Source organism: Cololabis saira, chromosome 21, assembly GCF_033807715.1.
Source record: "Cololabis saira isolate AMF1-May2022 chromosome 21, fColSai1.1, whole genome shotgun sequence".
Lineage (NCBI taxonomy): Eukaryota > Metazoa > Chordata > Actinopteri > Beloniformes > Belonidae > Cololabis > Cololabis saira.
The window spans coordinates 10,831,987-10,850,713 of record NC_084607.1 but is presented as its reverse complement, the minus strand read 5'-3'; the positions used below and the strand labels follow the sequence as shown (position 1 = coordinate 10,850,713).

At 41.2% G+C, this 18,727-nt stretch overlaps 2 protein-coding genes and 7 non-coding genes across 10 annotated transcripts in view; 1 reads left to right on the top strand and 8 right to left on the bottom strand.

Moving 5' to 3' along the window:
• LOC133421759 (plexin domain-containing protein 1-like) overlaps positions 1-18,727 on the top strand; it is a 40,592-nt gene that overhangs the window by 6,125 nt on the left and 15,740 nt on the right. For both annotated transcript variants that reach the window (XM_061711516.1, XM_061711515.1), the window contains exons 2-3: positions 4,602-4,750; positions 5,030-5,173. In XM_061711516.1, the coding sequence (XP_061567500.1) occupies positions 4,602-4,750; positions 5,030-5,173 (293 nt within the window). The remainder of the gene's footprint in view (positions 1-4,601; positions 4,751-5,029; positions 5,174-18,727) is intronic.
• trnac-gca (transfer RNA cysteine (anticodon GCA)) lies at positions 6,602-6,673 on the bottom strand. Its single transcript has one exon. It is a non-coding gene; the product is annotated as a tRNA-Cys (tRNA).
• On the bottom strand, positions 8,864-8,935 carry trnac-gca (transfer RNA cysteine (anticodon GCA)). Its single transcript has one exon. It is a non-coding gene; the product is annotated as a tRNA-Cys (tRNA).
• On the bottom strand, positions 9,849-9,920 carry trnac-gca (transfer RNA cysteine (anticodon GCA)). Its single transcript has one exon. It is a non-coding gene; the product is annotated as a tRNA-Cys (tRNA).
• Positions 10,542-10,613, bottom strand: trnac-gca (transfer RNA cysteine (anticodon GCA)). The gene has a single exon. It is a non-coding gene; the product is annotated as a tRNA-Cys (tRNA).
• Positions 10,930-12,806, bottom strand: LOC133421760 (uncharacterized). Its single transcript, XM_061711518.1, has one exon. The coding sequence runs from the start codon at positions 12,083-12,085 to the stop codon at positions 11,372-11,374; it is 714 nt and encodes a 237-aa protein (XP_061567502.1). The 5' UTR covers positions 12,086-12,806; the 3' UTR covers positions 10,930-11,371.
• On the bottom strand, positions 14,637-14,708 carry trnac-gca (transfer RNA cysteine (anticodon GCA)). Its single transcript has one exon. It is a non-coding gene; the product is annotated as a tRNA-Cys (tRNA).
• trnac-gca (transfer RNA cysteine (anticodon GCA)) lies at positions 16,641-16,712 on the bottom strand. The gene has a single exon. It is a non-coding gene; the product is annotated as a tRNA-Cys (tRNA).
• On the bottom strand, positions 18,644-18,715 carry trnac-gca (transfer RNA cysteine (anticodon GCA)). The gene has a single exon. It is a non-coding gene; the product is annotated as a tRNA-Cys (tRNA).

Genomic DNA, 18,727 nt, shown 5'->3' with positions numbered 1-18,727 from the left:
ACTTCGTGAAACTACAGACGGCACGTTGTTCAACAAGTGTTTGAGCTTGGGTTTTCCGACCGGCCCGCTGCAGAGCCGGCAGGGCCAACCCTGCTCAGGTTTAGTCTGCTCAGCTGAGCCGGGTCCCCGCTGGAGGCAGCGCCGCGGCAGAGACGAACTCTTCGCGGCAGCAAAGCTGACCGCGGCGGACGCGGCGCTCCGGGCGGGGAGCTGAGCGCGGCGGGGTGATGTTCCTGGCTTTTTTAGTAACGAAAAACGGTTCCCGACGCTTCTCTGTCATGTGCTGAAAGCCAGAAACTACAAAACAACACTTGTTCGGGACAGAGCGCTGCCTGCATTTAGGGTTAGGTGTGGCACCCCGCCACTGAGTCCCGCGCTGGAGCGGGTTTATATAGGCCCGCGTGACGTCACTACGGTGGCCCCTACAGGCGAAAAGGATGGATGGATGGTTGAAGAATGTTTTGATATACAAACTAATAATGTAATTAAATTAGAAGCTAAAGATATCTTAATATATTACGAAAACCAAAATTGCAAAATTCAGCAACTGGTCAACTTAATGATTCTTGTTGCTAAGTTAGATAGATAGATAGATAGATAGATAGATAGATAGATAGATAGATAGATAGATAGATAGATAGATAGATAGATAGATAGATAGATAGATAGATAGATAGATAGATAGATAGATAGATAGATAGATAGATAGATAGATAGATAGATAGATAGATAGATAGATAGATAGATAGATAGATAGATTTATTATAGTACCCTTAGGTAAATTTGGTTCACAGTGAGTGCCTCCTCATACAATCTAAAACCATACACTCAACAACACAGGTTAATATAAAGTGACAACAGTGCTTTGGCTAAAAGAACAAAGAACAAGAAGGACGGCCCCAAGATAAGAATCAAGATAAGTTAAAACATCAGTAGAAAAAAAACCCCACTAAAATATTAAAACCAAGCGGATAAAAAATGTGCCTTTTCATAAAAACAAGATAAAGGAAACAATACAAAACATAAATACAAAGTTATGTTGCAGTTCCCTCACTTATTTATTAAGTTTCACATTCAAAAGGCAAAATTCTCCAAATCCTGTCCATCCTTAGTTCCCTTTAAAGTTGATTTCAAAATGTATTTTGGTTAATAACAAAAAATGTAATACCACTGTCAACCTCATAAAAGAAATGTTTACGGATATCTGAATGTATTGCCTTTTATTATTTAGTGTAATTGTTAATGTCACAAACTACTTGCACTTTATTGTAGCTTTTTTGTGAAGAGAACAATTTTATATTTTTTGGACTATAATGATGCCTATGTATGTTTGTGTTTTATATTATTGAATGATGTCTGCCATTTATTTTAATATTATTGTATTTTCTGGAATTTAAATAAAGTTTCATACAAAAAATGGATGGATGGATGGATGGATGGATGGATAGATGGATGGATAGATGGATGGATAGATAGATAGCAGGCTTTGAAAACATTGGATAAAAAGTCAAATTTATATCATCATTGTAATATTTTAACTAAATATGTTTTTTTAAACTGGGGAAATATGATTTAGTTTGCAGACATTTTACTTGTATATAAAATCCTTCATGGTCTGGCCCCCCCTCCACTCAATGAGTTTATTCAACAAAATCAAAACTCATCTACCAGAGCTGCAAAACAGCACATAGAAAAAGTGCCTTTGAGCAGTCAGCCTTTTCCTATTAAGCAGCTCATACCTGGAACACTAAACCCATACAACTAACATCACATCTCTTCATTCCTTCTCTAAAAACACAAAACAGTGGTTACTGGATAATCAAACATGCTGTCATAATCTGGTATAGGGGTCAGGTTATTGTTTTTACTACCTGTTTGTGCTTATGTGCTTTTGTGTGAGCTAATGTGTTGCGTGCTATAATTCTTCATTTATGTTGTTTGTCATTATTCAGAGTTATGTCATGGTTTTACTAATTGTTTGTACTCTGTGCTCTAGTGTTTTAGTGTGTTCTCTTTCAATGTTTTTTATATATACCATCAACCTGCCAAGGACTGCAGATGTAAATTAGCCTGTATGGCTAAATCTGGCACATTTACATGATGGACTCAGGTGCTCATGTTAATTCATGTGCGTTGTCCCTTTTAAATAAATAAATGAAATGAAATGAAATGAAATGAAATAGATAGATAGTAAACTTGTAGTCAAGACCGCCTAAACCGAGACCAAGACGCTACCAAGACCAGAGTGTCAAGATCAAGACCGACACCAACCAAGTTATTTCGTCATCCTGCGTGAGTTGTAGAACATCAGTACCATCCTGGTTCAGCTGCTTAGTTTACATATGAGGTTGTATTCAACTGCAGCACAATAACACAGAGAAGTGGATGTCCTATCTATGAACTCACTATAAATGAGTTCATCAATTACTTGGGATCAGATATGTGTGGCGACTGCACTACCGCTATTTCTGCACTATTGGAGGATTGACTCCAGAGCTTTTAAGGATTGACATGACTATTAACTAGTCCCAAAGTCCTCTAACAAAATAACCAGCTCCACTTCAGAAAAGTATTGAATAGCAAATGTTACTGATTTAAATTTTACTTAATTTGTAGATGAAACATGAATTTTTAATATTAAAGATACACACAATTATCGACTTGAAATTGCATTATTTACCATTATAGTAGCCAAATTACACTGTTTATCAGCATCACTGAAATGACCGGTCTCGAGAACTAAGTTCTCTAAGTTCTCGAGACCGGTCCTGGTAAAAGTCTAATAAATAGATGGATATATAGATAGATTCATTAGTTATTGCCAGCTCGTCCGGGAGAACAGCATTCCGCTCTGTCTTTATCTCAAATTCCCTCTCACATTCTTCCTCAAAAGCATTCCCTTTTCTCTTTTCTCAGCTGGCATTTCTGAAGAACATAAGCCTGATTGATTTTGTCAGAATGCGTCCACTCTTTGCCAAGAGTTAACATCAAAAGGAGAGCCTGCTATCTCCTTTCTTCAATCTCACCACATGCAGTTTCTTTGAGTATCAACATGTGCAGTTTTTTTTAGTATTTTCTCACCATGTGTACTTTTTGGAGGGTATTTTCTCACCATATGCATTTCTTTTGTGTGTGCATATTTTCCGATTAAAAAAGCATCACATATAAGGTACTTTATTTTATTCATCTGGATCTCGATGGGCAGATTATACAAATCTGAGACTAGACTAGAAGTTCCAAGCCCTATAACCAGCTAAATTATTTTGGGAAGAGAGGCTCAACATCATCGAGGCCAATACTGTCATGTCCGGACTGTTTTTCAGAAAGCAGCGTGTCGAATTTAAAGAAAATAAAAGACTTTTGATAATTCTGTTTTGACAAGAGGGCAATGGACTGTTTTGCAGTGAGTACTTGGAAAATAATTGTGACGTTTGCCTTCTTGAGTGCGGTCATTTCTGGTGGACTGGGTCTGCTGTGAGCCTGAAGCCAGGGCCGGCCTCAGTAGAGGTGGATGTGCTTTTACTGAGGCTGTGACAATAATCAGCACTTTCAGTTAAGTGTACTTGGGAGAAAATGGGCATAATGTGAGCAAAACGAATGAAACCAACACTGCTTATTGGGCTTTTAATTCCTTTTTAGGGGGCTTTTCCTCACTGTAACTGATCACTTTCTCTGAAACTGCATTTAAGTTATGAGCCGTCTCTAAACAAGAGAAACCCGAGATTTGACCTAAACACTGTCCACTTCTGAAGTGAACTGATTTTCAATTCTCTCCTCTACTTGTTAATTTGCATTTTTAGTAGTTTCCGTTTTTATACATACATATGCATTTCTCGATCACTTTAATTTTATGCTACACTCTACTTTTAGCATAAAAAAACACATTAAAAAAAACAGTCTCACATTGAGGTGTTAACATATACAGTTTAATCAAATAAATGGTTTACTTAGGAGTCACCTGTTCGGAAAACCATCCCCATCTTTCCATACCATCAACAGAAATAACTCATGGGAGCTCAGTCATTTTGGTGCAGCTGCATCAAATAAGCTTGTGAGAGGAAAAGAAGTCCACAAGTCAAGATCATTTTGCCAGTATAAACATTACAGCAGTCATGCATTTTCCACACACCATAAAAATTACACCATGGTGAAAAATAAACACAGAGCACAAATCAGAGACATATGGCTTGAAAGTGAGACAAGACATCAATTAAAACACCCAGAACTTTAAAACAAAGCCTACCCACCCCAGTTTGCTTACCAGCTATGGTTTATTTTGGTTGGAGGGTTTGACAGTTCCTCCAGAGGGAGAATAAATGTTTTTGTATTGTTTCTGCCTTAATTCAAAAATAGATTCAATTGCCAAAGGCAGGGCTGGGCAAGTTAAATGCAAATCCTAATTTTTCATTTCCCGGACTGACGGAGAATGAAACCACGAACGTTAAACATCATTTTTTGAAGACTTTCAAACTGGCATCTAAAATGTTTTGCAAACACTTTTCTGTTTTTAGAATTCCTGAAATCAGTGTATTTTCAGATGTCATAACTCATATCATCACTGACCAGATTTTAATGACTTAACTCTGCGTCATTTTCAACAGATGACAGTGTGATCGCACCGCAGCATGTCGACTCAGCTGCCGGTGACGGACCCCAGGGATCATCCTCGGGCCACACCAGGATGAGCAGGGCAGTTCTGGGTGGCAAAATAACAATCACCACGCTGCCAGACAACACGACCCGAGTGGTGGTGAGAGCCACACTGCACTGTTTCTTATGACAGCAGTGGTGTGAGACATTTATTTTGAATTTTGGCTTTTAATCATATTTAATCTAATCTGTTTTAGTTAGAGGTGAAAGCGGACGTCTTTTGGAAAGAAATGTGTCCCCTTTTCCATAAACATATAAAAGAACGACACAGTATATGATTTAGGAGTGTTTACAGTACAGTGAACTCGTAGTGACATGCTCTGTGAGCTGCACATCCTACCTGTAAAACCTCAGATCCTTTGTGTTTTATGTCTTAAAGGAGAACTTTGCCAAGTACTACACGTGGCAAAGCTTTGGGCCTATGGATCAGCGTACAAAGGACCACTGGGTCGACATGAGTGATGTCCGGCACGGCCAAGTTAGAGTCCATGGCATTCTGTCAAACACATATAAACAGGCTGTGGTGAGTAAAAAGTACTTTTCAAGTGTTACAGCTTGTTCCTCCAATGTGCAAAAAGGAAAGTCTCTTTCACGTTGTTCCAGCATGATATTTTATATAAGCAAACAATAAGCAAACGAAACTGCTACATCCCATGAAACCTTCAATGTGCACACTTGTTTCGCTTTTATCTGCAGATGATTTGTAAATACTCTGGTCAGTTCCGACTGGTCAAAATTTTCATGTTGTGGATGAAAGCATAACAAAAAAACGACAAAGACTAATCTTATACCAAATAAATTTGTGGTGACAAAAGCCAAAGGAAAAGCCAATAGTGTTTTTTTTCTAAATTGATGATTTTATCTTAAAATTTTAGTTCTTTGTTTTTTTTTTTAAACTCCTTTTTTCTAGAGGTCAATCAAACAGCTATTAGGATAGATAGTAAATAGTCTTTATTGTTGTCATTGCCCTTTTTTCCAAAGGTGCAACAAAAGTGAAGGTGCTTGCTGACTCAATGGGGTATACCGGTACATAAAATTAAGAACATAAAAATTAAGGACAATAAATAGTAAAAAAAAAAATGCACAATGTGGTTAGAAAAGTTTATTCACTTTCATAACATCTAGAGCCACGATTGCCTTTGGGTAAAAGCTGTTTTTTAGGCGGCTTGTCCTTGTTGTCATCGCCCTGTCGGTATTGTCCTGACGGCAAAAGCTGGAAGTGAAGTGACCGGGGTGTGAATTGTCCTTTCAAATGTCTGTTGCCTCCTTGGGGCATCTGGAGGTGTAGATCTGTCCCAGGGTGGGGGTTTCTCTGCTGCCCTAACAACCCTGTGAAGTTTCACCATCAGGTATGGCTCCATTGTGCAAATGAACCCTTAATGTGTGAACAATCAATTCCAGAATGACTGGCAGCAAAAAGCATTACTTTGAACAGTTTATGATTTAATATAATATTGTTTGCAGTACATTCATACAGATGGTCAATCTGAACACATGGTCTTCCACTGGGCAACACCTCCATTTAAAGATTTAAAGAGAAATACAACGCAAGATTTTTACCTGAATTTTCTCAGTCATATTGGTTCACTCTGTTCCTCAATCAGACCACTCTATAGCACTTGAAGCTGCTTCAAGACTAGAGAACCTCACTGACCCCACATAGCCCCGTGGTGAACAGCCTACAAAATCCTGCAGATAATTAAAAGCACTTCACAACTAGTGGCATCTCCGGTCTCCTACCATCATCCACAAACTGACAACTCCATTCAACGAACGCAAACCTGTTATTTACACCCTTCTCTAATTTTAAAATCGATGTTGATCATGCCTCCTCAGCACACAACAAACCCTGCTTCAGGAGACTCTTGAAGATCTTTATACAAACATTTCCAATCTGTAATGTTTCAAAGGGTTTTTTTTTATCTTTCAAAGAAAGATAATTCACACGGACAGGGGGCATCCGGATTTGAACCGGAGACCTCTTGATCTGCAGTCAAATGCTCTACCACTGAGCTATACCCCCTTGCTTTCTTGTGTGGAAATCAGTCAATGCAGACTGTAAAAGTGTTGGGAGCAGGTGAGAGACTTATCTCTGGAGGTTAGGCTGTCCCAGTATGTGGCCTTGCAGCTTATCTCTTTTTTTCTCTCTCTCTCTGCAAAGGCTGGCTGCTCTCCTGAAACTGAGATAGCGTCAGAGCGCTGAAGCATGTGACGTATCAGAACGTCTGGTCTCCAGATAAATAGATGTTTTAGATGTGTGGATAAACTTTGCACAACAAAGTCTCCCTTTTTTTCTTCAATGAACTGCTGAAATGCAGAGCCATGGATTTTCTGAGGAGTTACTCCCGCCCACCAAGAGCGGTTTCAACGATATTGTATATTTATTTATGTTTTATACCGTCTTTGTCTTTGTGTTTTAATACCTTGTGTATTTATTGCTATTCTGTCAGAATACATACATTTTATTTCTTCATAGTCCACAAACTGACAACTCCATTCAATACTCAGTTAATATCTTTCTATCATTCTCCACAATACTTCACGTAAGAACAAAAGAAACACTATCCACTATGTTACCCCAAAAACTTTATCCCCACAAAAAAATTATGCATCTAAGTCAATGCCGTACACAGTCATCTTTCTTTCCAGCACACACTAAAAACATAAAGTTATCTTTAAGCAAATTTAAGCAGCACAATCACATTTTCCAACTTCAAGTAGCCAATAAACTTATCTACATGGAGCTACAATTATCACCCCATGACATTTACTTCCAAGTTTTGGATCACCGTCCAAGAGGATTCTCCTGTTCTCACTAAACAGCACACTCCCACCTGTTTTTCTTAATTAATGGGCGCGCTATCCTTGAAAGGCCTGTTGCTTATACTCTCACCCGTGCAGAACGCCCTTAATGGCTCTTATCTAAGAATCTTAATCGGGCGCAGTATCCGTGAGAGCGTTTTTACTCCTAAATTTACACTCATCCCAGACAAATTCTCAAATTTATCTGACAGTGTAGCTCATAATCCCCAGTGCTCCCTATAGCTCCTTTTCGGCGTTATAAATTACTTATCTAGCCCAAGTTGAACCTTGTGGGTATTTTTTAACACTTCTTAGTACATGAACTCAAAACTTTTACAGAGGTTACTTCTATGCAGAATACCTTCCGTATACTCCCAACCAAATCAGTGCTTCAGCGTATATTATGCATACAAGTAACCACACAGCAGAAACATGTTTAAGCAGCAGTTCTTCCATTCATACCAGCACATATCTGCACCAGGTTAGCTTCAATAGACAATAGACATACAACATGCAACATGCAACATGCAGTCGGACTCAACTTTTTAGTCTTCTGTGCATTCAGTTATTTCACTTTTATACCACTCTTATTTTTTTTTTGTTCAATTAGTTGTATTCACAATTTTAGCAGGTTCTTTCGGGAGTCTTACTTGCTAGGGTCTATCTGGGCAAGATCACAACTGCATTCCCACACCAGTAATTATGCAGAGAAAGTTCTGCTGACCTTAGTTTTGGGACTAGTTCTGGTTCTGGAATGCAGGTGTGAACTCCGCCGATACTGGTGGATTCTCAGTTTTTTTCTTACATCAATATTTTCTAAGTTTTTAAGTTTCAATCAAAATCAAAATCACTAAGTTTGGCAAAAAACACGGAATCGTTGGATCTGTATTCCACATCACAGGAGTAAAGAAGCGAGCTGTTCTGCAGAAACAACTGTGGGACAATCAACTTTTATACACTTTTTCTGCTTATATAAGCAGTTTCGGTCCAGGCAAACTGGTGTCTGAAAACCCCAGTTCTCTTTGTAGTTTGGGTCATACTGGAGTCCAAATCTTTTGTGTAGAGTCTTTTATTTTTTTAACATGTTCTCCAATTTATCCCTTACGGGAGTCACACTTGCCATTTACTGGTGTTTTATTGGGGCTGTCAAATCTTTGCTGTTCCCAGCCGCTCTTGAAGCCGTCACTGTTAGGAGGAAAATTATACCGCAAAGGGACCTCAGTTGCATAAACTGCCCTGATCAAGAGTGGAAAAATCGTTAGGACGTATATTGCCTCTTGCCCAATGAAAGCAGGGATCTACCCCTACAAGCAAGAGCAGTGTTTAGCTTTGACATCACACTGGCACTTCTGGGATGTTTTAAGTATTTGGTGATTTGACAACTCCTAAATTAAAGCCAATTCATATAATTAGGGGGCACCCAGAGTTGAACTGGGGACCTCTTGATCTGCAGTCAAATGCTCTACCACTGAGCTATACCCCCACCGTTTGCACACCTCTGCGCGTCCTCAGATCAAATGTTGGCATCTTTTACCATCAGATCCCTACACTTGTTCAATCCTATAGATTGCAGCAGGGAAATTTGACCAAGATGTCTCTTTTATTGGTTCACTCCTTCATCTTTTGTTCCTGGACTCCTGGACTACTGTAACTCCATAAACGTGCCTCAATCAGGCCACTTTACACTGCTTGTAGCTGCCTTGAGATGCTGTTGCAACTAGAGAACCTCATCAACTCCACATATTCCCTGTTCACTGGCTTCATTCAATAATTTAGAATATATTTATATCAAACACTTCATGACTTAGCCAACGAGGTACATCTCTGAGCTTCCACCATACTCCACCAACTGACCGCATAGTTCTAAAATTTCAACCTGTTATACGTTTCCCTCTCTAACTAAAACAAAATTGGATTGTGCCTTTGTCGTCCTCCTTCGTCCCCTTTGAAATTAGATTCCTAGGTACAAAAGAAATGCTGATTCAGCAGACAGTATTCAGTGACTGCTATGGTTGGCTATGGCTATTGTCCATCTATTACTATTTACATAAAGCTTCTCTTAATCACCCAACCTGGCTGAGACTCAGCTCCTCTTGCTTGGTTTATCTTCTTTTTTTCTTGTGTGGTGTTTGTAGTTTTTAAGGGATTTTTTAACTTTTATTTATACGTTTTTTATGACATAAGTTTCAATGTTATGAATGTAATGGACTTTTCAAAAGAGGTGTGTATATACAGATTTAAACAGAGAATTATTGAAAACCAGTAGCATCCAAAGCAGAAAACACCATGACATGAAAGCCTGAGTTGCCTATAGACAGTAAGTGGTTGAGCTTTAAGATACCACCTGCTCTTTCAGGTTGTTTTAAATACTTTGTCCTTAGGTGACCAACATAAGTAGGGGGCACCCAGAGTTGAACTGGGGACCTCTTGATCTGCAGTCAAATGCTCTACCACTGAGCTATACCCCCTTTGTGCCATGTTTTGAAATTGGTGGAGCCAGATTGTAAGAGTGGACCTCAGTTGCACTAACTATTTTGGTCAAAGTGGCAAAATTTTTAGGACATACGTTGCCTCTTTCCCAATGAAGGCAGGGACCTTCCACTGCAAGCATGAAAAGGAGGAACGTTGACCACTCCATTTAAAAAATCCCAACTTGTTCTTTGGAATTCAGGATCAATTTAGCAAACTGCTTGTATCCTTGAACACAACATTTACATGGCAGTGCTGGAAGTACACTTGGAGGAGGAAAGTTGACCACTCCAATTTAAAAATCCCAACCTGTTATTTGTTAGCTTCTCTAATGAAACAAAAACATGTTTCACTTCTGATTGGACTTCCACTTAAAGACTGTTTTTTTTATGTGGGAAGCTCCTGAATCAAAGCCCAGCATTATAGTGAGAATGTCTATCAAAAATGATCAGGGGATTGCTTTTTCTGCTGCTAAAACTGAAACCAGTCAGGCCTCTACTTAGCAAATTTGCTTGCATCCTTGAAAACAACATTTACATGGCAGTGCTGGAAGTAGTCTTGAACAGCTTTTGTACTTCAAACTTACTGTGAAATCAAGTTTTAAGTTGCACAAGACAAGCAGGGGGCACCCAGAGTTGAACTGGGGACCTCTTGATCTGCAGTCAAATGCTCTACCACTGAGCTATACCCCCTTTCTGCCTTGTTCTGAAACTATTTTTTCAAGTGGAAAACTTTTTAGGACATACGTTGCCTCTTTTCCAATGAAGGCAGGGATCTTCCCCTGCAAGCATGAAAAAGAGGAAAGTTGACCACTCCATTTTACAAAACTCAACCTGTTATTTGGGATTTCTGTCTCTATTTAGAGAAACTGCTTGAATTCTTGATGTTACGATCACCAGTTAGAACACTCGGTTTAACTCTGTGACCAGAACATCAAGGACACCACACTCGAGTTTCAGTTGCGTATAAAAAGCAGGTTTTATTCATGTACCAAAGAAAAAACCCCATAACTTAACAAAACGAGTCTGGAGGCCTGACCAAACAAAACAATAAAGGAAAAGACCATGAGGGAAACCTGAGCCAACCACGCAATGGGCCGTCGGACCCAGAACTTCCCTCCTTGACCTAACAAGAGCAGGAACCTAACCTCAAAACAAAAACCGAGGAAAGAAAACCAAACTGACAGACCTCCATCCTCAAAGCAACACAAACAAAAGAAACACAGGAGCAACCCTGGCACCAAGGTGAGGCTGCCTGGTCTGAGAGAGAGCGCTGGCTCCTCCTGTCCCTCTTAAATACAGGCGGAGCCAGATAATCACCTGATGCAGAGCACCTGAAGGGAGACAAGAAAAAAGGGGGGAAGGGAGTGCATAACACCCCCACCCTAAATTAGTGATTATCGTTTTTTTTTTTTTTGTTCACATACACAGGAAAAAAAAAAAACAAATCACTACAATATAAATCCACATGCGCAACAACACATTGGCCACAACATTATCCCTGCCGGGATGAACTCCTTTGCTTCAGGATTCAAGATGCTCTTCCTCGCCACCTCCTCCAGGTTGCTGTGGTGATCGTTGGCCGACAGGCCGTTGAGCTGCTGCTGGAACTGCCCCACCCCCTGGTTGTTGAGATCACGTGAAGGGATGAACCAGTCCTGGTCCTCCTCCTCCAGCATTTCCTGGAAGCAGCGCTCCAAGAACTCCCGCTCCAGCAGCTCCTCCACCTGTCTGTTATACTCCTCCTCGTTCTCCATCCACATGTACTCGGCAAACGGGTTGGCGTCAGTGTTTTCTCCTGCGTGACCATAGGCCACTGGCTCCTTTCCTTCTTTTCCAGGATCCCCACCTCCCGGCTTTACCAGCACCTTACCCCCAGCCAAATCATTCCCCAAAATGAAGGACACTCCCTCAATTGGGAAACACGGGCGAACCCCCACAGTCACAAAGCCCGTAACCAAGTCTGACTTGAGGTAAATAGTATGTAAAGGCGCCTCCAAGTATTGCATCCCAAAACCACGCACAAGGACACCAGAATCCCCAGCTGACTCCTTAGACAATGGCAGCACATGACTCAGCATGAAGGACTGTGACGCTGCTGTATCCCTCAAAATCGTTACGGGGACCCTATCCCCCTTCTCAGTCAAGGACACAAAACCTTCCATAAGAAATGGAGCATACACGCCAAGCTCAGATTCATTTGGCAGTGAAGCCAACTGGCACACAGGACTAGCTGTTTTAACCAAGGCCACAGATTTGACAGGCCCCTTCTCCTTATTCAGAGCATAACAATTTGCAACAATGTGTCCTGGCTTCCTGCAATAGAAACACACAGGGCTTTCCCTAGTTCCCCATTCTTCCCTGGTAGGCCTCCCCTCCGCACCATCAGAACCACTTGCCTTAGTTGGTACCACAATTGCATTTGAACCTTCCTTAGGAGTGTTGTCACCAAACCGAGCCTGCACAGCAGATCGCTCACCAAACACGGACTTATGGGTAAGTACATACTCATCCGCAAGAGACGCAGCACCAGACAACTTCACAGCCTTCTGCTCATTCAGATACGTGGCAACCGTTTCAGGCACACAATTTTTAAACTCCTCAATAAGCACTAAGGCCCTTAGATCTTCCAGAGTTTTAACCCCCACACCTGCGCACCACCGATCAAATAACGTCTCCTTCTCACGAGCAAACTCCACATATGTCTGAGAGTCCTGCTTCTTACACCTGCGAAATTTCTGGCGATAAGCCTCTGGCACGAGCTCATATGCCTTCAAAATACTAGCCCTAACCTGATCGTAATCCAGGCTACTTTCAGAAGACAACGCTGCGTAAACCTCCTGAGCTTTGCCAGTAAGTACACACTGTAACAACAGTGACCACTTATCCTTGGGCCACCCCAACGATGTCGCAACTCGCTCAAAGAGAACGAAATACGTATACACATCCTCCTCGTGAAATGCTGGGACAAGCCGAATACACCGACTCACATCAAAACCACGTGACTGCACAGATGAAAGCTGCGAAGCCGGTGAAGACGCAGTAAGCTCTAATTCTTTCAAACGTACCACACGCTTCGTCTCTTCCTCAAGCCTTCTTATTTCAAAATCCATTTCCTTTTCTCTCAAATCCAGCCGACGCAATTCCAACTCAATCTCCTTCAACCTCACCTGCTCAGCGAGACCCACCTCCCCAGATCCAGAACCCTCACCAGCTGACAACAATCCCCGCTCTACCAACGCAGCCACCAGCTGATCCTTAATCACCTGTTTCTTTCCCTGCTTTACAAAAATCCCAAACCTTTCCGCAATAAGGGCAAGATGATCCTTGGTACAACCCTCCAACTTATCACGAGTGGGAGCACTAACAAAATCATCTATATTAAAGTCCATTTTAGCGCAACCAACTACTACCAAAAGCAACCTCACAAATGCACAACTCGAGATGGCATCCCCAAACAATGACACACCAATACCCTATTTCACACCATGGTAATACAATTACTACCAACAAATACTGTTTGACGAGCCCCCAAATGTTACGATCACCAGTTAGAACACTCGGTTTAACTCTGTGACCAGAACATCAAGGACACCACACTCGAGTTTCAGTTGCGTATAAAAAGCAGGTTTTATTCATGTACCAAAGAAAAAACCCCATAACTTAACAAAACGAGTCTGGAGGCCTGACCAAACAAAACAATAAAGGAAAAGACCATGAGGGAAACCTGAGCCAACCACGCAATGGGCCGTCGGACCCAGAACTTCCCTCCTTGACCTAACAAGAGCAGGAACCTAACCTCAAAACAAAAACCGAGGAAAGAAAACCAAACTGACAGACCTCCATCCTCAAAGCAACACAAACAAAAGAAACACAGGAGCAACCCTGGCACCAAGGTGAGGCTGCCTGGTCTGAGAGAGAGCGCTGGCTCCTCCTGTCCCTCTTAAATACAGGCGGAGCCAGATAATCACCTGATGCAGAGCACCTGAAGGGAGACAAGAAAAAAGGGGGGAAGGGAGTGCATAACACTTGAACACAACAGTGTTGGAAGTAGTCTTGAACAGCTTTTATATATATTACTTCAAACTTACTGTGAAATCAAGTTCTAAGTCGCCTTACAAGATCCAGGATGTGACCGCGGGTGTGGGTGGGGAAGTTGATGTGTTGTGTGAAGTTGAGGCAGTGTAGCAGGTCCAGGAACTCAGTGGCACGTTTGCAGTCTGGGTTGTCAATGTGGAAATTAAAATCGCCCAGGAAGAGAATGGAAGGTGAGATGGCACATAGCTGGGTCAGGAGATTGGAGAAATCTGAAAGAAAGGAGGGGTTTGGCTTGGGAGGGCGATAAATGACGGCAGTGACTAGAGGGGTGGGGCCAGACAGTTTGAAAGCAATGTGTTCGAATGAGGGGAAATCAGGGGTGGAGATGGAGGTTGTTTTAATGTCCATTTTGTATAGTTCTTTGTTCTTTGTTCTCCCTTCTTTGTTAGGTGGATGAAATACTTGGTGATCTGAGAGTTTTGTAATTTAGCAAACATGATAGAAGTTTTTCTTTGTATTGAAAACCAGTAGCATTCAAAGCATAAAAAAAACACAATATGAAAGTTTGAGTTGCCTATAGAGTGACTAATAAACACTAAGTGCAGTATTTATGTTTAAGATGCAACCTGCACTTCCAAATTGTTTCCAGTAATATGTGACGAGGTAATCCTCATGGCCAGGGGGCACCCAGAGTTGAACTGGGGACCTCTTGATCTGCAGTCAAATGCTCTACCACTGAGCTATACCCCCTTTCTGCCATGTTTTGAAATTGGTGGACCCAGATTGTAAGAGTGGACCTCAGTTGCACTAACTATTTTTTCAAGTGGAAAACTTTTTAGGACATACGTTGCCTCTTTTCCAATGAAGGCAGGGATCTTCCCCTGCAAGCATGAAAAAGAGGAAAGTTGACCACTCCATTTTACAAAACTCAACCTGTTATTTGGGATTTCTGTCTCTATTTAGAGAAACTGCTTGAATTCTTGAACACAACAGTGTTGGAAATAGTCTTGAACAGCTTTTATATATATTACTTCAAACTTACTGTGAAATCAAGTTCTAAGTCGCCTTACAAGATCCAGGATGTGACCGCGGGTGTGGGTGGGGAAGTTGATGTGTTGTGTGAAGTTGAGGCAGTGTAGCAGGTCCAGGAACTCAGTGGCACGTTTGCAGTCTGGGTTGTCAATGTGGAAATTAAAATCGCCCAGGAAGAGAATGGAAGGTGAGATGGCACATAGCTGGGTCAGGAGATTGGAGAAATCTGAAAGAAAGGAGGGGTTTGGCTTGGGAGGGCGATAAATGACGGCAGTGACTAGAGGGGTGGGGCCAGACAGTTTGAAAGCAATGTGTTCGAATGAGGGGAAATCAGGGGTGGAGATGGAGGTTGTTTTAATGTCCATTTTGTATAGTTCTTTGTTCTTTGTTCTCCCTTCTTTGTTAGGTGGATGAAATACTTGGTGATCTGAGAGTTTTGTAATTTAGCAAACATGATAGAAGTTTTTCTTTGTATTGAAAACCAGTAGCATTCAAAGCATAAAAAAAACACAATATGAAAGTTTGAGTTGCCTATAGAGTGACTAATAAACACTAAGTGCAGTATTTATGTTTAAGATGCAACCTGCACTTCCAAATTGTTTCCAGTAATATGTGACGAGGTAATCCTCATGGCCAGGGGGCACCCAGAGCTGAACTGGGGAACTCTTGATCTGCAGTCAAATGCTCTACCACTGAGATATACCCCCACTGTTTGCACACCTCTGTGGTCAAAAAAATGTGTCCTCAGATAAAATGTTGGCACTGTCTTTGGCCATGAGATCCCTACACTGGTTCAATCCTGTACTCTGCAGCAGGGAAATTTGACCAAGATCTCTCTTTTATTGGTTCACTCCTTCCTCTTTCATTCCTTGAATTCTGTAACTTCATAAACACGCCTCAGGCCACTTTACACTGCTTGTAAGCTGCTTCGAGATGCTGCTGCAAGGCTGCCAACTAGAGAACCTCATCAACGCCACGCTTCCCCTCTTCACTGGCTTCCTTCATTATTTAGAATAAACTACAAATTCCTGCTGATAACATTTACAAACACTTCATGACTTAGCCAACGAGGTACATCTCTGAGCTTCCACCATACTCCACCAACTGACCGCTCAGTTCTAAAATTTCAACCTGTTATACGTTTCCCTCTCTAACTAAAACAAAACGGGATTGTGCCTTTGTCGTCCTGCTTCCTCCCCTTTGAAATTAGATTCCTAGGTACAAAAGAAATGCTGATTGAGCAGACAGTTTTCAGTGACTCCTATGGTTGGCTATGGCTATTGTCCATCTATTACTATTTACATAAAGCTTCTCTTAATCACCCAACCTGGCTGAGACTCAGCTCCTCTTGCTTGGTTTATCTTCTTTTTTTCTTGTGTAGTGTTTGTAGTTTTTAAGGGATTTTTAACTTTTATTTATACATTTTTTATGACATAAGTTTCAATGTTATGAATGTAATGGACTTTTCAAAAGAGGTGTGTAAATACAGATTTAAACAGAGAATTATTGAAAACCAGTAGCATCCAAAGCAGAAAACACCATGACATGAAAGCCTGAGTTGCCTATAGACAGTAAGTGGTTGAGCTTTAAGATACCACCTGCTCTTTCAGGTTGTTTTAAATACTTTGTCCTTAGGTGACCAACATAATTAGGGGGCACCCAGAGTTGAACTGGGGACCTCTTGATCTGCAGTCAAATGCTCTACCACTGAGCTATACCCCCTTTCTGCCATGTTTTGAAATTGGTGGACCCAGATTGTAAGAGTGGACCTCAGTTGCACTAACTATTTTTTCAAGTGGAAAACTTTTTAGGACATACGTTGCCTCTTTTCCAATGAAGGCAGGGATCTTCCCCTGCAAGCATGAAAAAGAGGAAAGTTGACCACTCCATTTTACAAAACTCAACCTGTTATTTGGGATTTCTGTCTCTATTTAGAGAAACTGCTTGAATTCTTGAACACAACAGTGTTGGAAATAGTCTTGAACAGCTTTTATATATATTACTTCAAACTTACTGTGAAATCAAGTTCTAAGTCGCCTTACAAGATCCAGGATGTGACCGCGGGTGTGGGTGGGGAAGTTGATGTGTTGTGTGAAGTTGAGGCAGTGTAGCAGGTCCAGGAACTCAGTGGCACGTTTGCAGTCTGGGTTGTCAATGTGGAAATTAAAATCGCCCAGGAAGAGAATGGAAGGTGAGATGGCACATAGCTGGGTCAGGAGATTGGAGAAATCTGAAAGAAAGGAGGGGTTTGGCTTGGGAGGGCGATAAATGACGGCAGTGACTAGAGGGGTGGGGCCAGACAGTTTGAAAGCAATGTGTTCGAATGAGGGGAAATCAGGGGTGGAGATGGAGGTTGTTTTAATGTCCATTTTGTATAGTTCTTTGTTCTTTGTTCTCCCTTCTTTGTTAGGTGGATGAAATACTTGGTGATCTGAGAGTTTTGTAATTTAGCAAACATGATAGAAGTTTTTCTTTGTATTGAAAACCAGTAGCATTCAAAGCATAAAAAAACACAATATGAAAGTTTGAGTTGCCTATAGAGTGACTAATAAACACTAAGTGCAGTATTTATGTTTAAGATGCAACCTGCACTTCCAAATTGTTTCCAGTAATATGTGACGAGGTAATCCTCATGGCCAGGGGGCACCCAGAGCTGAACTGGGGAACTCTTGATCTGCAGTCAAATGCTCTACCACTGAGATATACCCCCACTGTTTGCACACCTCTGTGGTCAAAAAAATGTGTCCTCAGATAAAATGTTGGCACTGTCTTTGGCCATGAGATCCCTACACTGGTTCAATCCTGTACTCTGCAGCAGGGAAATTTGACCAAGATCTCTCTTTTATTGGTTCACTCCTTCCTCTTTCATTCCTTGAATTCTGTAACTTCATAAACACGCCTCAGGCCACTTTACACTGCTTGTAAGCTGCTTCGAGATGCTGCTGCAAGGCTGCCAACTAGAGAACCTCATCAACGCCACGCTTCCCCTCTTCACTGGCTTCCTTCATTATTTAGAATAAACTACAAATTCCTGCTGATAACATTTACAAACACTTCATGACTTAGCCAACGAGGTACATCTCTGAGCTTCCACCATACTCCACCAACTGACCGCTCAGTTCTAAAATTTCAACCTGTTATACGTTTCCCTCTCTAACTAAAACAAAACGGGATTGTGCCTTTGTCGTCCTGCTTCCTCCCCTTTGAAATTAGATTCCTAGGTACAAAAGAAATGCTGATTGAGCAGACAGTTTTCAGTGACTCCTATGGTTGGCTATGGCTATTGTCCATCTATTACTATTTACATAAAGCTTCTCTTAATCACCCAACCTGGCTGAGACTCAGCTCCTCTTGCTTGGTTTATCTTCTTTTTTTCTTGTGTAGTGTTTGTAGTTTTTAAGGGATTTTTAACTTTTATTTATACATTTTTTATGACATAAGTTTCAATGTTATGAATGTAATGGACTTTTCAAAAGAGGTGTGTAAATACAGATTTAAACAGAGAATTATTGAAAACCAGTAGCATCCAAAGCAGAAAACACCATGACATGAAAGCCTGAGTTGCCTATAGACAGTAAGTGGTTGAGCTTTAAGATACCACCTGCTCTTTCAGGTTGTTTTAAATACTTTGTCCTTAGGTGACCAACATAATTAGGGGGCACCCAGAGTTGAACTGGGGACCTCTTGATCTGCAGTCAAATGCTCTACCACTGAGCTATACCCCCTTTCTGCCATGT

Excerpts from the sequence above, each read along its gene's own strand:
- LOC133421760 (XM_061711518.1), bottom strand. The coding sequence starts at position 12,085 with ATGGAAGGTTTTGTGTCCTTGACTGAGAAGGGGGATAGGGTCCCCGTA.